The sequence below is a fragment of the Echinops telfairi genome, unplaced genomic scaffold, assembly GCF_000313985.2.
Source record: "Echinops telfairi isolate 266 unplaced genomic scaffold, ASM31398v2 ScPeMD7_443;HRSCAF=831, whole genome shotgun sequence".
NCBI lineage: Eukaryota > Metazoa > Chordata > Mammalia > Afrosoricida > Tenrecidae > Echinops > Echinops telfairi.
The window spans coordinates 72493330-72506292 of record NW_022104341.1 but is presented as its reverse complement, the minus strand read 5'-3'; the positions used below and the strand labels follow the sequence as shown (position 1 = coordinate 72506292).

The window sequence follows — 12963 nt, the reverse complement described above, 5'->3', positions numbered from 1 at the left end:
CATCCATCCATCCATCCATCCATCCATCCATCCATCCATCCATCCATCCATCCATCCATCCTCCCACCCACCCATCCCTCCACTTATCATAAGGGCTGACCCGAAGTCCTGCAAGGGTGAGGCACAATGAAACACAGCACATGACCCATGCGCTTTAAGCAAAGATTGATGAGTGCTTATCATCTGACTTCTGTATTCTGGGTGGAAGTCAGTCCTCATCTTGAGCTTCTCCGTAAGGTCTCTAGCTCACTTTTACATGCTAGAAGGCGGGGACTCTGAAAGGTGGGGTTCCCTGACTCCTTAATGCAGAGCTGGGGTTGGAGCTCTGCTCTGGGTGACGTAGAGCAAGATTCTCCACCTTGGAAGGAGGGCCGTGTGTTTCTCTGAGCTGCCAAGCCTGGAGTGGGCCCAGGCAAACCCTGATGGTATACGTTTGGGGCAGGGTTTTGAGCTGGTTCCTTCCAGTCCAACCCCCGCTGAGACATGCCTTGGGGATCTTGTTAGCATGTAGGGTGGGATTGAGCACCTCTGGGGGGAGAACTGCAGATCCTCTAGTGTGGAGAAGGCTCTGGGTCTCTGTGGGTTACCTGTCTTCCTCACCTCGGGAGTGGGAATCACAGACCCGGGTGCCAGGGCCACCTCTGCTGCAAATCCTCTGGGTGACCTTTGCCTGCGCAGGTGTTCTGATTTCTCTGAGAGGTATAGGTTATTCTGAAGACCAGAGAAGAGATGGGCAGTGGGGAGGTGCCGGTGAAGGGCTGCCCCGCTATGACTGGTCCTGTGGAGTGATCATGTCGGGAGCTATGAGCCTGAGGCTGATGGGGAATGAGGACCCGGAGCGGCTGAGTGACTTTGGCAAGGTCACACAGCTGGCCAGGCACAGACGCAGGGAGTCGGGAAGAGGAACGTGGCTTTGAGCTTGGACTCTTTGCCTGGAGATTTGGGTTGAGTCCTCGTCTCTCTCGGGGACTCTGTTTCCTCATGTGCACAGAATGTTAGTCAGGACGAGGGGGTGAGAAAGAGGGTCATTTAAAGGTCCTACTAGGGCTGACATCTATGACTGTAGGTCCCAGGCAGCCCCCACCACCTACAGTCCCTGCCTCACCTCCTGCTTGGGTGGCTGTGCTCGGGGGTCCCCGCAAGGGGAGGTAGTCCAGGGGCATGGACCTGCCCAGGCCTCCCCTGCCCTGCCCCCTCCTGGGCCAATGCTGCTGTCAGCACGTAGGTGCTGGATCGGTCTGGGCCGGTTTGCAGTCATTGGCTAAGTAGTTTACAGTCAACTTGCCTCTGTGCAGTGCCCTGAGCAGAGGTCACAGTGGGGAGAGGTCTTCAGGCAGTGCTGCCCACGTTACCACCAACCTCTTCCTGGGAGAAGCCTGGACCCTGGTGTGAGGGCATGAGGTGTGGAGGGGAGTGGCCTTCCTGCCCTTTCTCCACTACCCATGGTGGCTCAAAGGTAGTGGGCAGGGTGCTCTGAGGGAGGGGGTGTGGGGAGGGGGAGGGGGAGGGGAGTAGGGAACGTTGCCGGCCCTTAATGAGTAACTGTTGATGGAGACACGCCTTCACATGCTGCAGGGCATCATGGAAACAGCACATGTTCTAGTGTCCAGCGGCCCAGATTCAGACCCTGCTCCCTCCTGCCCCAGCCTTTGACCTTGACAGAGGGAGCTCCACTCTGAGCTCCTGCTTCTTCCTCTGGAGCTGGGGGAGGCTCCTGTCTTGCTTGGCTGAGAGAGAAATCATGGGTGTGGGGTCCTGGTGGCCCCCTCACAGTTCTCAGGCTGGTATTTGTGGGGCTGGGTGGGGCTCTGCATGTGTTTACCCGTGTGTGTGTGTGTGTGTGTGTGTGTGTGTGTGTGTGTGAGAGAGAGAGAGAGAGAGAGAGAGACAGAGAACACACTGATTGCTGGGGCCAGCACACGCTGAATCCAATAAGGGAAGTGGGGCTAATGCTTTGTCACCCAGTGGGGAGGACCAGAGCATGGGGTCCCCTGTCTGCCCCCCTGTCTCCTCCATGTAGCTTTCATCACACCCCTCTGCCTATACTCCTCTACACCCCTCAGCGCCTCCCTGGCTCTTGGCGTAAGACCTAAGGGAGGCTTCAGTTAACAGGAATTTACTGGGTTGAAAATATAAGTGTGTATGCATATGCATATTGTGTTTATGCATCTGAATGGAATTAGCCAGAGAGATTGGGAATGAAGGGTTTCAGATACCATTAAGAATTATGTAGTCCTTGTTTTTAAGGAGGAGCCCTGGTAGCATAGTGGTTACATATTTGCCTGTGATCCAAAAGGTTAGCAGTTCAAAACCCAGAACCAGCAAGGCCTTCTACTCCCATAAAGAGAGTCTTAGAAGCCCACAGGGACAGTTCTGCCTGGTCCTAATGGGTCACCATGAGTCAGCATCGGCTCTGTGGCAGGGAGTTGCCTTTAAGGGGTGAGCCCTGGTGGCGTAGTGGCTATTCCTGATGGGGCGCTAACTGCAAGGTCAGCAGTTCAAAACCACCAGCCATTTTGCAGGAGAAAGAAGAGGCTTTCTATTCCCATAAAGAGTTAGAATCTCGGGACGCCACAGGGGCAGTCCAACCTGTCCTAGAGGGCCACTGAGAGTCAGTCAGCTTGAGGGCAGTGTGTCTTGGTGAGTTTGCCTTTAAGGAAGAGTCCCAGTGTGGTGCAAGCTATTAAATGTACTTGGTTGCTAACCGAAGAGTTGGAAGTTCAAGGCACTGTGGAAGGAAGGCCTGGCAGTCTGCGTCTGAAACACCCCAACCTCGTGGAGCAGAGTTCGCCTCTGACATCCACCGGGCCACGGTGAGCCAGGTGGCTGGGCGGCAACTGGTCCTGCCCTCTTTGAGGGTAGACTCAAAGTGGTGGGCTTAGAGTTTAGGGTGGGGGTGGGGCGTGCTGCCTGATGGGGGGAGGGCAGGCCACACAGAGAAGGTGAGCTGGACTTTGTAAATGATATGGACATTCGAAGGCCAAGAAGAGGGCCAAGACTCCGGATAGAAGGCGCAGGGTATCCGAGAGGCCTGGGGAGAAGAGCCAGGTGGGTGGCTCTGTCTGTGTGGCGGCTGGAGGGTCGGGGAGGCAGGTAAGGTGGAGGGAGGAGGCTTGGGGGCAAGAGGGGGCCACAGTCGGCTTTGCCGCTGAGGAACGTTAACCTGATAGCGGCTCGGTGGGGTGGGGGCAGCTTCTTCTGTGGCCCAGGGCTGACTGTGAACCCAAGGCTGTAGGAGCTGAGAAGCTATTCCAGCTCATCCCACTTGGGACCCTGGCTGTGGCAGGTGTGGCCTTGGGCACTTCCGCTGATGTCGCTGATGTCGTCTAGCTGGCTTGCTGAGGCAGACCTGGTGAGACGGAGTGGTCATCTGGGCCCCGGGGGGAAGGTGGGGCTGAGGAGGCAGAGGATAAGAAGAAGCAGCCCTCTCCCCAACTATAGCATCTCACTGCCAGGCTTCTGCTTCGGCAACCAGGTCCCCCACGCTCCAACCGTTCCTGCTCCACTGAGGCCCAGAGTTGGTCTCCTGAGTGGTGGTGGATGGGCCTGTCCTCCCCATACGCCTCTCTCTGTCCTAGGACCCCTCTCAGCCTCTCTCTAAGCACACACCTGACCGTGCACTTTCCTGGCCAAAACACCTCCTGGCCGCCCCCATCGCTTGCAGTGCATGTTCAACTCCTTTATCCGATGCCTGGGGGGTCTCCATAGTCGTTCTCCCCTCCGAAACGTCAATCCTGCCTCCCACCCCTTTCACCCACCTCCCCAATCAAAGCCTTCGAGTTCTCAGGTGGCCTTCCTCTCAGTCTCTGCTGATCATGGCAATGGTGCTGGTGATAATAGAAATGATGGTGGGGGGCGGGGGTGATCATGTTGATGGTGGTGGGCGGTGATTGGTCACAAGGCAGTGAGACAGAGACAGCAAAGAAGTGGCTTCTAGCATGTTCAGAACCAACTGGCAAAGACAGGGCATCCTTGGTGGAGCTGAAAGGAACCCCCCAGATGCCCAGTGAGAGGGTGCAGTGTTAAAGGACCGCAAAAGTCCCCTTTGCACCCCTGCTGCTCTCCTGTCTTGCCCGCCTGAATGTCAGGGAGAGGGACTGCATCCCACCTGGCCAACACTGGGCTCGGCCTCTAACCCCACAACACTAGATCCACGACTGCTGGGTTGATTCCGAGTAGCAACGACCCTCCATAGGGTTGTCAGGGTGATGGATTGCTACTGGAGCAGACAGCCTCATCTTTCTCCCAAGAAGTGGCTGGTGGTTTTGAACAGCTTGACCTTGCAGTCAGCAATTCAGCCCTTACCCCACAGTGCCGCCAGAGCTCCTTAGGTGTGACAGACAGGAAGTGCTGGGTAAATGTCTGTGTGTTGGTTTTGCACTTGGGGGCTTAGCAAGCACCTTCCATCCATGGTCTCATTTGACCTCTGAGAGGCTGCCAGTCAGGAAAACTGGGGCAGGCTAGCAGATCTGAGGTCACTGGGGTTGTGTGTTGATAAAGCAAGCTCACACCAGTGCCCGCCCAGGCTTTGTTGGCACCTCGAGGGCATCCGCCCCCTCTACCCAGGCCCACGCCTGATGGCAGACATCTGGGGAAGCTCGCTCTTCACAGGAGTTCTCCGTATCCTACCCTCCCCGGTTTCGTTCTCTGAAGTAGAGCGGTGGCGTTCCAGGTGCAAAAGCATGTCTTCCACAATCTGCATTGCATGGGCAGGGGGCAGAGGGGCTGCTGCTCCCATGGCTAAACGCCCACCTTCCAAACCGCAGCCCTGGGTCAGCCCCAGACAACGTGGTTCATCTGTAGCCACGACCCCCTGGCTAGTCAGGGGAGACTTGCGGGCTACCACGACGCTGGACAGACTTCAGCCGAGCTGCCACACTTAGATAGACCAGGAAGGTATCAGCCTCCTGTGGGTCACAGGGGTGTGATCCTGCCGGGTGGAGAGGACAACCCAGGACTGAGCAGGGCCTCACTCCCCCGTGTGTGGGGTCGCCATAGGCCAGGGGAGGACTCAAAGGCAGCAATATGAACCCGGCATCTGGTCGGGACTCATAAGTATTGGCTGGACAGTTCTTCGGCAGGGGAGAACAAGACGCAGAGAAGCTGGGTAATACCATCTTCCATGGCCCCGCGCTATGATTTCCTGGACAGGTGCCAAGCTTGGTATGCCGGATTCCCCATTTACAACCTCTTGGGACTCTCACTGCTGTCCTGGGAGCAGGCAGGCATCGTGAACCCCACATTCTAGAGGAACCCAGAGAGGCTCTGGGAGGAGGGAGTGCCTGCCAGCCAGCCCACAGTGCCTACTTGGCCGAGGAAGGGTTCCCAGCCAACCTCCTGCTCCCCAAAGGCAGGGCTTCCTCTTCTTCACCCTATGCCCGTTTCGTCACTTGCTTCCCCAGGCACCGCCAGCTATCCGCCCAGTGGCCCTGGCCTTGCAGAACCAAACCGGCTACCATAGCAACCCTGAGGGCTGAGCTCCCTGGGGAGTGTTGGTGAGAATGTACACAGCAGAAGGCACAACAGCCCACCACCTCTGCGTGTACTGCAGCGGCATTCCTTACAGACCTCCAGCTGGGCAACCATTCTCCCCTGCTACCCCCCACCTCACCCCACCCCCCCACCCCCGCCCAATCAGTGCCAACGCACCGCCCTCAGTGTCCTATCTCATCTCTCGCCAACTTGTTCCCACCTAACCAAGCACTGCCATCGGTTGAGGCTGACTCACGGGCCCCCTGTCAAGGCTTTCCGGGACTGTGGGTCTTTAGAGGAGCAGAGAACTTCATCTTTCTCCCTGGGGGTGGCTGGTGGGTTTGAACCTGGCCTTCGCAGACCAGTGCCTAACCCGCAGCCCCCCAGGGATGCTTTGATCCAAAACAAAAACCAAAAGAGAAGAAACTCACTGCCATCGACTCAGTGCCGACTCGGGGCGACCCTATAGGACAGGGGCTGCGCCTGTGACTCCTTCTGGGAGTAGAAAGCCTTGTCTTTCTCCCGTGGAGCAGTGGCTGCTTTCGAACTGCTGACCTTGTGGCTCATGGCACCACACCATGCTTCTGCAGACCTTTTCTGCTAGTTAAGCTAAACTCTAGCTTGGTTTTGAGAAGACTTCAGGGAGTATTTTTGTTCTAAAGCTCCCTGGGGTTTTAAAAGTAGATTGCCAGGCCTTTCCTCCCCACGGTGGGTGCCTCAGGGTGGACTCAAAGCCCCCATGTTCAGTTAGCGGCTTAGTGAATCCACCATTCGCATTGCGCAGGGCTCCTGGATGTGCCAAGGCCGCTCAGTTTCTGAAAGTTCAGAGACAGGGGCCAGTGGATGTGACCGTACTCATCCATTTCCCTGCCTCCCACCGGGGACACAGGACAATCACAGGCTTCCCACTCTGGGCCAGACATGGACAGGCAAAGGACAGGGACCCTGGGGGAAATGCTACCTGGTTCACTCAGTGCTGCCCCTGGGTGCCTGCACACAGCAGGCACACATCATCCTCTGAGGAGTGGCTGGAGACTCCCCAAGATGGGAAGCAGGAGCCCAGGGCCCCAGTCCTCCCACAGGGGCTGGACAGGCTCCTCGCTGGCCCCTCTCTCCCCTGGGCTGTTGGGAGGCTCCGGCGAGGCCCCTGGGGAGCAGCCGGAGCCCAGGGTGAAGGAGACCACTGAGCCAGGCCCCAGGCAGCTGCACAGCCAGCCGCTTTCTCTCCGCTCCCAGATTGCCTTTGTGCCTGCCGACTCCGAATTCCAGGGCATCCTGCCCCCGAAGGCGCTGGAGCTGCTGGAGAATAAGCTTGGCACGGAGATGAAGAGGTGGGTCTTCACCGGGGTCCCCCACAAAGGAGGGTGACAGGCAGGGGCCGCCTCCTGAGAACATACCAGAACATACCAGAACCTTCAGTTCTCTCCCCCAAACCGGAGCCCCTGCTCTCAGGCGGATGCTGACTCAAGTGACTCCATGCAGGGGTCCAGGAGGAACATCCGTGGGAGCAGGCCGCGTTCCTTGTTGCCCTCGGAGCCGCTGGTGGGTTTGAACCACCGACCTTGTGGTTCACAGTGCAATGCTGCTTCCCCGATGGCATCATGCATCCCCTCTGACAGAGGAGGAAACTGAGGTTCGGGGACTTTGTCTCGGCTTACAGTGGACTAGGCGGACTCCAAACTCACTGCCCTCCAGCCCATTCCGACTCAGAGCGACCCTGGAGCACAGGGGAGGACGGCCCCTGTGGGTGCTTCACGGGGGCACAAAGCCTCATCTTTCTCCCATGAAGCGGGCGGTGGTTTCAAACTGCTGACCTTTCGGTTAGCAGCCCAATGGGTGACCACGAAGCCACCAGAGCCCCTTTCTGTAAAGCTGACCGCTAGGAACCCCCTGTGGAGCAGTTCTGCTCTGTAACACAGGCGTCGCTGTGAGAACTTTGCTTTTTGGCTTCGTAACCCAATGGCGTGAACTAATGCACGCCGCGTGCTCAGAGCTCCAGGGCCGGGCCAGGCCCTGCAGCTCTCAGCTCCTTCAGCCCTCAAAGAAAGCCTTCCATGTGGAGGGAGGGGATGGTGGTGCCCCCTACGCAGACATGGACGCTGAGATTCAGAGCGGTTAGTTACAGTCCTCAAACTTCATGGGAGGGGGGGCAACGACCCACGTGGGGCTTGCACTCACCTGGCTGACCTGGCTGCAGACCAGCCTCCGTCCTGGGCGGTTCAGCCCAGGGTCATCCAGGCACTGCCCGTCCCCCCAGCCCCTGCCTGGGCCCAGTGTGCAGAAGGCTTGGCTTGCTGCCGTGGGGTCTGTGGGCTTGGGCTCTGGGACTATTTACTCGGCTTGGGAAAGTTCGTGCTGGTGGCTTGTTCTGCTCTGGGTGTACAGGGTTACCAAATGCCCAGGTGGGAATGAGGAGACAGATCCCAGGTGGGGTGGGAGCCAGGCAAGCTCTGTCCCGGGGCCTTGGCTACACCCGGAGGCCACGGTGGGAGAGCTGGGGCTCCGGCCCCCCTGGTTTCCGCTCTCCGCTCTACTGCCTCCCCCCTCTGTGTCCCTGGGCGAGGTCTAGTCTCTGGACCTCATTTTCGGGGGCACAATGGCCTGTGGTCCCCAGTGCCATTCCCTTGTGACTGTATCACCCGGGGCTATCCTTTCCAGTGTCTGTGCCTCCTTTTTCTCAAGCATCTTCCAGAATGGTGGTGAGGATTAGAGGGGTCCACTAATCACTTAGAGGATTAGAGGGGTCCGCTAATCACTTAGAGAACTCAATAGCTGTGGGCTCTTGTTGCTCTTCTGACCACGTCTGTCAAATGGGAGGGAAACATCTTCAAGGTCTAGAACTCTCTAGCACTCTCAGGATGGCGAGGGTAAAGCCCTCGGCCCACGGGCGACTGGGAGACAGTGAACTCTCAGGGCTAGCCCCCTGGAAGGAGACATCATGTAGTGTCACGCCCTCACGTTGCCACTTCATTCCCTTGCCTTGCTGGGCCTCCTCAGTCTCCTCATCCATGAAATGGGTACAGTAGTCATCTCCCACCAACGCACCATCACCCCCAGCCCACCCTGCTTGGGAGATGACAGGAAACCAGATACCTGGAACAGGGCCCACAGGCACAATGTGGGGTGTTTGCTGGGTGAGGCATGGCCTCGGTCTATTCCCTCCACACCCCACTCTTTCCCATGCCCTGCAGCCTCCAGCCCACCTACGTCAGGCTATGGGAGGACGCTGCCTACGACCAGAGCCTGCCTGACTTCAGCCACATCCAGATGAACGTCATGCACTACAGTGAGGACCCCCGGCCCCTGCTGACCTCTGAGCAGGGGCTGCCGCAGCCCAGAGCCAGTGACGGAAGGGAAGACGGCCCTGTGGCTTCCCAGGCCTGGATGGAGGCCGCTGTGGTCGTCCACCAGGGCTCGGACGAGGGAGAACCAAGTCCAGCTCAGATCAAGTCCAGGTGAGCCCGTGGAGAGAGAAGCGGGGCTGGGGAGGGGGGGTAATGCAGCCCAGTGCAGGTTGAAGGAGGGAAGGGGTGCGGGGTGGCCCAGGGGTGGCTGGGGACATTTGGAATAAGCACAGGGCAGTGGGGAGTGGGTCTAGGGGAGCAAGGGAAGAGGACTCAGGAGTCAGACAGACCTGGGTTCAAGTCCCAGTTCCTCTGCTGTGTAACCTTGGTGAGGTTTATTAATGCCCCTGGGCCTCAGTCATCCCCCCGGCTCCCCACCCCGAGGAGTGGCTATCCCTGTGACTCAGGGTTGCTGGGAAGACTGAGACAGGGACTGACAGTCCTGGCACAGGGCAGACCTGCTCTCTCTGAACACTCACCGCACAGAGTGGGGGTGAGGGCACAGAGGAAAGCTGAGCTCAAGTCCTGCCTGGGACCCCTGGCAAGCCACTCTCCACCCTGGCCCACACCCATCTTTTGTGAACTGAGTTCCCGGCCCATCCACGCATTTCTCAGAGCCATTGCTGGCACCTGCTCCCTCCAGGGGCTCCCAGTCTAATGAGCCCACCCCAGGGTGATGGGCTGTGAGGGCCCACAGGAGACAGGGGTTGGGGGAGTGAGCGGGTGACCTTGAGTGGAGAGGAGCATCCTAAGAGCTCCCATTTCCTGAGCAGCTGCCGTGTACTGCGCCAAGTGCGCTAATCTGCGTGACCCCCAGAAACAGCCCTGTTACGTCCCCCACTCTGCAGAGGAGGAAACTGGGGCACAGAGAGGCTACTTGTCCCAGCCCAGCCAGGAAGCTAGTGGCTAGATTGAGACTCAGGCAGTCTGACTCAGAGTTATGCTTGCCTTCTTGGCCTTTGCCCTATAGCCCCCAGGCCCCTCTCCAGGGCCCTGCCCCACTGGCCTCCTTCCCAGAGAGCCCGGACTTGGGCTCCAGCGAGGACAGCAGCCCCAGTCCATCGCCACCCAACGGGGAGGAGCCTCACCCACCACTGGACCCCTGGGTCTGCAGATGCCGGCTGGACCGCTTCCACGACTTTGCCCTAATTGATGCCCCAGTGTCCGGGGACATGGCCCCTGAGGGGTCACAGCAGGAGGCTGTCTTGCCCAGCAGCTGGCAGGGCTGTCCCAGGATGAAGGAGGAGGAGGCGTCGGACCCAGGCCACGAGGAGCTTCAGGAGGGAGATGACTTGTACTACGGGCTGCCCGATGGGCTGGGGGACCCCCTTCCAGACAAGGAGCTGGACTTTGAGCCTGATACCCAGGACTGAGATCACTCCGCTCCCTGGGGTCTAGCCTGGCTAGGCTGCTAACCTCATGGGGTCTCAGTGCTCCTTGCTGCAAAATGGGGTTGTTTGGAACTTCTGAGGAGATGGGGACTGAGACCCCTTGAGAAATGTGCTGGGAAGGGGAGATTGCTATCAGTCGGCCACGTTGGCTCCAATTGTTCATTTTTATTAGCAAAGTGGGTTTGTTTGTTTTTTAACATTTTATTGTGAATTTGGGGTAAAGGTTTACAGAGCCAGTCAGTTTTTCATTCAACACAATTCCAACACAGTTTGCTTCCTGGTCTTTGGCAGAACTGGGAAGGTAAACCAGGACTCACTGGGAAGACGGTCAGCAGCTCGGCCCCTCAGGGCTTTCTACACTTTCCCCCATGCTGGGACCTGGCAGGGACCCTCCTTGGTGCTATGTGGGGTCCCCCAAAGGCCTCTCCAGATTCCCACATCGTGCTGCATCTTTTACTCTGTCCGGCAGATGGGGCACTGCCTCTTGTCGGTCCTGCGCACTTCTTCCACCGCTTTCCCCTGGACGCAGAACTGACTTTGCCCCTAATGCATGTGCCCCTTGCGCTCTGCTCCCAATGCCACGTCCTTGCCTGGCCCCACCCACGCTGCCCACCCGGGGCTGCTCCTCACAGGAGTCCTCTTCTCTGGACCTCACACCCACACCCCTGCAGCCTTTCCGCCTGCCTCCGGCTCAGGGAGTGTCCTATGTACTCCCGTCCTGCCTCCCATGCCCAGCTGGCACCCCTCCCCAGGGCTCCCAGCTCCCAGCCCTGGATGTTTTTGGCACTCACACCTCCAAAGGCCAGGCCCAGCCCAAACCAACCTCCTGCACCCACAAGAAACCCCAAACACCCACTGCCACGGGTTCAATCCTGACTCATGGCGGCTCGAGGGTCTGTGAGACTGAATCTTTCACGCGCAAACAAAACTGCCTCCTCTTTCTCCCACACGGCGAATGGTGGGTTTGAACCGGGCACTTAGCAGCCCACTGCTTACCCAGCGACACGCGCCATCTGGGCTCCACTCACACAGTAGGGAGCCGCAGAACATTGAGACTTTAAGTGAGAGCGTGATGGGGTTTTCCCAGGAAGGAGTCCCAGCCCCTGGTCTATGGTTCAGGATTGTTGGTGGAGGAGAGCTTCCTAAGCTTCCCTTTGACCCATCCCGTCCCCTTCCCCCCCACCCCCTCGGGTGTGTAAGGGACAGAAATATGCCCTAGAACAGCTCCCCTTCCAGCAAGCTTGGGCGGCATACAGAGCAGGGGCCAAGGTGGGAGAAGGGAGGGGACAGACACATGTAGTAGGGCCAGCAGAGTCACAGGCTCGCAGACCCCCAGGGCAGCTGAAGATGCTGCTGCAGGCAGCCCCACAGAGCAGGGGCTGGCGCTGTGGACAAAGGGGCCGCAGCACTCTCTCCCTGCTCCTGGACATCGGGGACCCTCGCCTGGGCAGGGCCTCTGCTCAGGGGTGGTGGTGGGGCTCTGGCCCGGGAAAGGGAAGCCCCTCTGTGCACCCTCTTTTTTGGGACTGTTTTACCTCCAGCATGAAAGCCTCGTCATGAAGGCTGCCACGGGGCATGTCCCCTCTGCTGTGGTGATCAGTGTCCCTGCTCACGGGGGCGGGGGGTGGGGTAGGGGTGGGGCAGGACCATCGAATCTGCCAGTGTGTATGGAGGCGGGAAAGCGCCTGAAGCACAGCACAGAGATGCCAGCACTGATACGGCTGAAATAAAATAAATGTTGTCACCGTCCCCAAGGGTCACCTTCTTTCACCCGGCAAATTCTTCTCCGTCCACTACACTCACGCCCCCTCTGGGCAGGGTATATGAGGTGTCTTGCCCACTGGCACGGAGGGCACTCTCTGGAAAGTGGACACCAGCCACAGGTTGGGGAACACGTGGGGCAGGGGTGTGGGACTGGCTCCTGAGGCTCAACCGCAGGGCACCCCCTGGCAGGAAACAGGAGCCAGGGTAGTTGATGTCTCTGACTGATGGTGTTTGGGGACCTGCAGAGGAGAGAGACGGTGAGGCTGGGGCCCTGGCTCTTTCCTGGGGCTCCTACCACCCTTGCTGCGGGAGAGGGAGGCCCTATACCCACACTGGCTTGGGACAGTCCCAAGCTATGCCACTGTAGCAAGTAGCGCGCCCTTTCACTCTCAAAAGTGTCCCATGTGGACAATGCATCCTCTGGACCCTGGGCTAGTCCACCTGCCTTGTTCGCCACCCCTGCCCCGCCCATCTGGCCTCTGCCCATGTCTTTGCACCTTGCAGGGGTGTGGGGGAGGGGCCTGCCTGGCCTGGCCTGTGGGGCTGAAGATGTTCAGTTTACAGTTGACTCTTGTTGCAGCCAGTGCAGGGAGGAGGGACAGGCAGTACCAGGGCCATGGGGTGTGTCAGCAGGCAGGGTTAGAAAGCCCACCAAGCCCCGAGGATGACCCCTGCTCAGAGCAGCCAATACATAGGACTGTAGGGCCGGCCCCACCATGAGACATGATTAAGGTGACCAGACGTCCCACTTCTGGCTGGACAGTCCCGATTTTTGGCGTTTTTAAAAAGTCCCAATTTTTGGAAAGAATGCACGACAAGCTAGGGAACGGTCTATTTGGTCCATATAGATCAAATTTTTAATCAAGAAACCCCCCCCCCTTTAAATCTGGTCACCTTAGACATGATGGTCCCTCACTGACCCATAGTGCTATGGGAAACACTGTGTGGAAAATGTGTCTGTCTGCACCATGCACAGTGAGGCGAAACTCGAA

The 12963-nt window shown here is 58.5% G+C and overlaps 1 protein-coding gene across 1 annotated transcript in view; it reads left to right on the top strand.

Moving 5' to 3' along the window:
- BSND (barttin CLCNK type accessory subunit beta) overlaps nucleotides 1-11814 on the top strand; it is a 12379-nt gene extending 565 nt beyond the window's left edge. Inside the window, exons 2-4 of the mRNA XM_004699641.2 lie at nucleotides 6709-6803; nucleotides 8664-8927; nucleotides 9787-11814. Of these exons, the coding sequence (XP_004699698.1) occupies nucleotides 6709-6803; nucleotides 8664-8927; nucleotides 9787-10189 (762 nt within the window). The 3' untranslated portion in view covers nucleotides 10190-11814. The remainder of the gene's footprint in view (nucleotides 1-6708; nucleotides 6804-8663; nucleotides 8928-9786) is intronic.
- Nucleotides 11815-12963: the final 1149 nt, after the last annotated feature.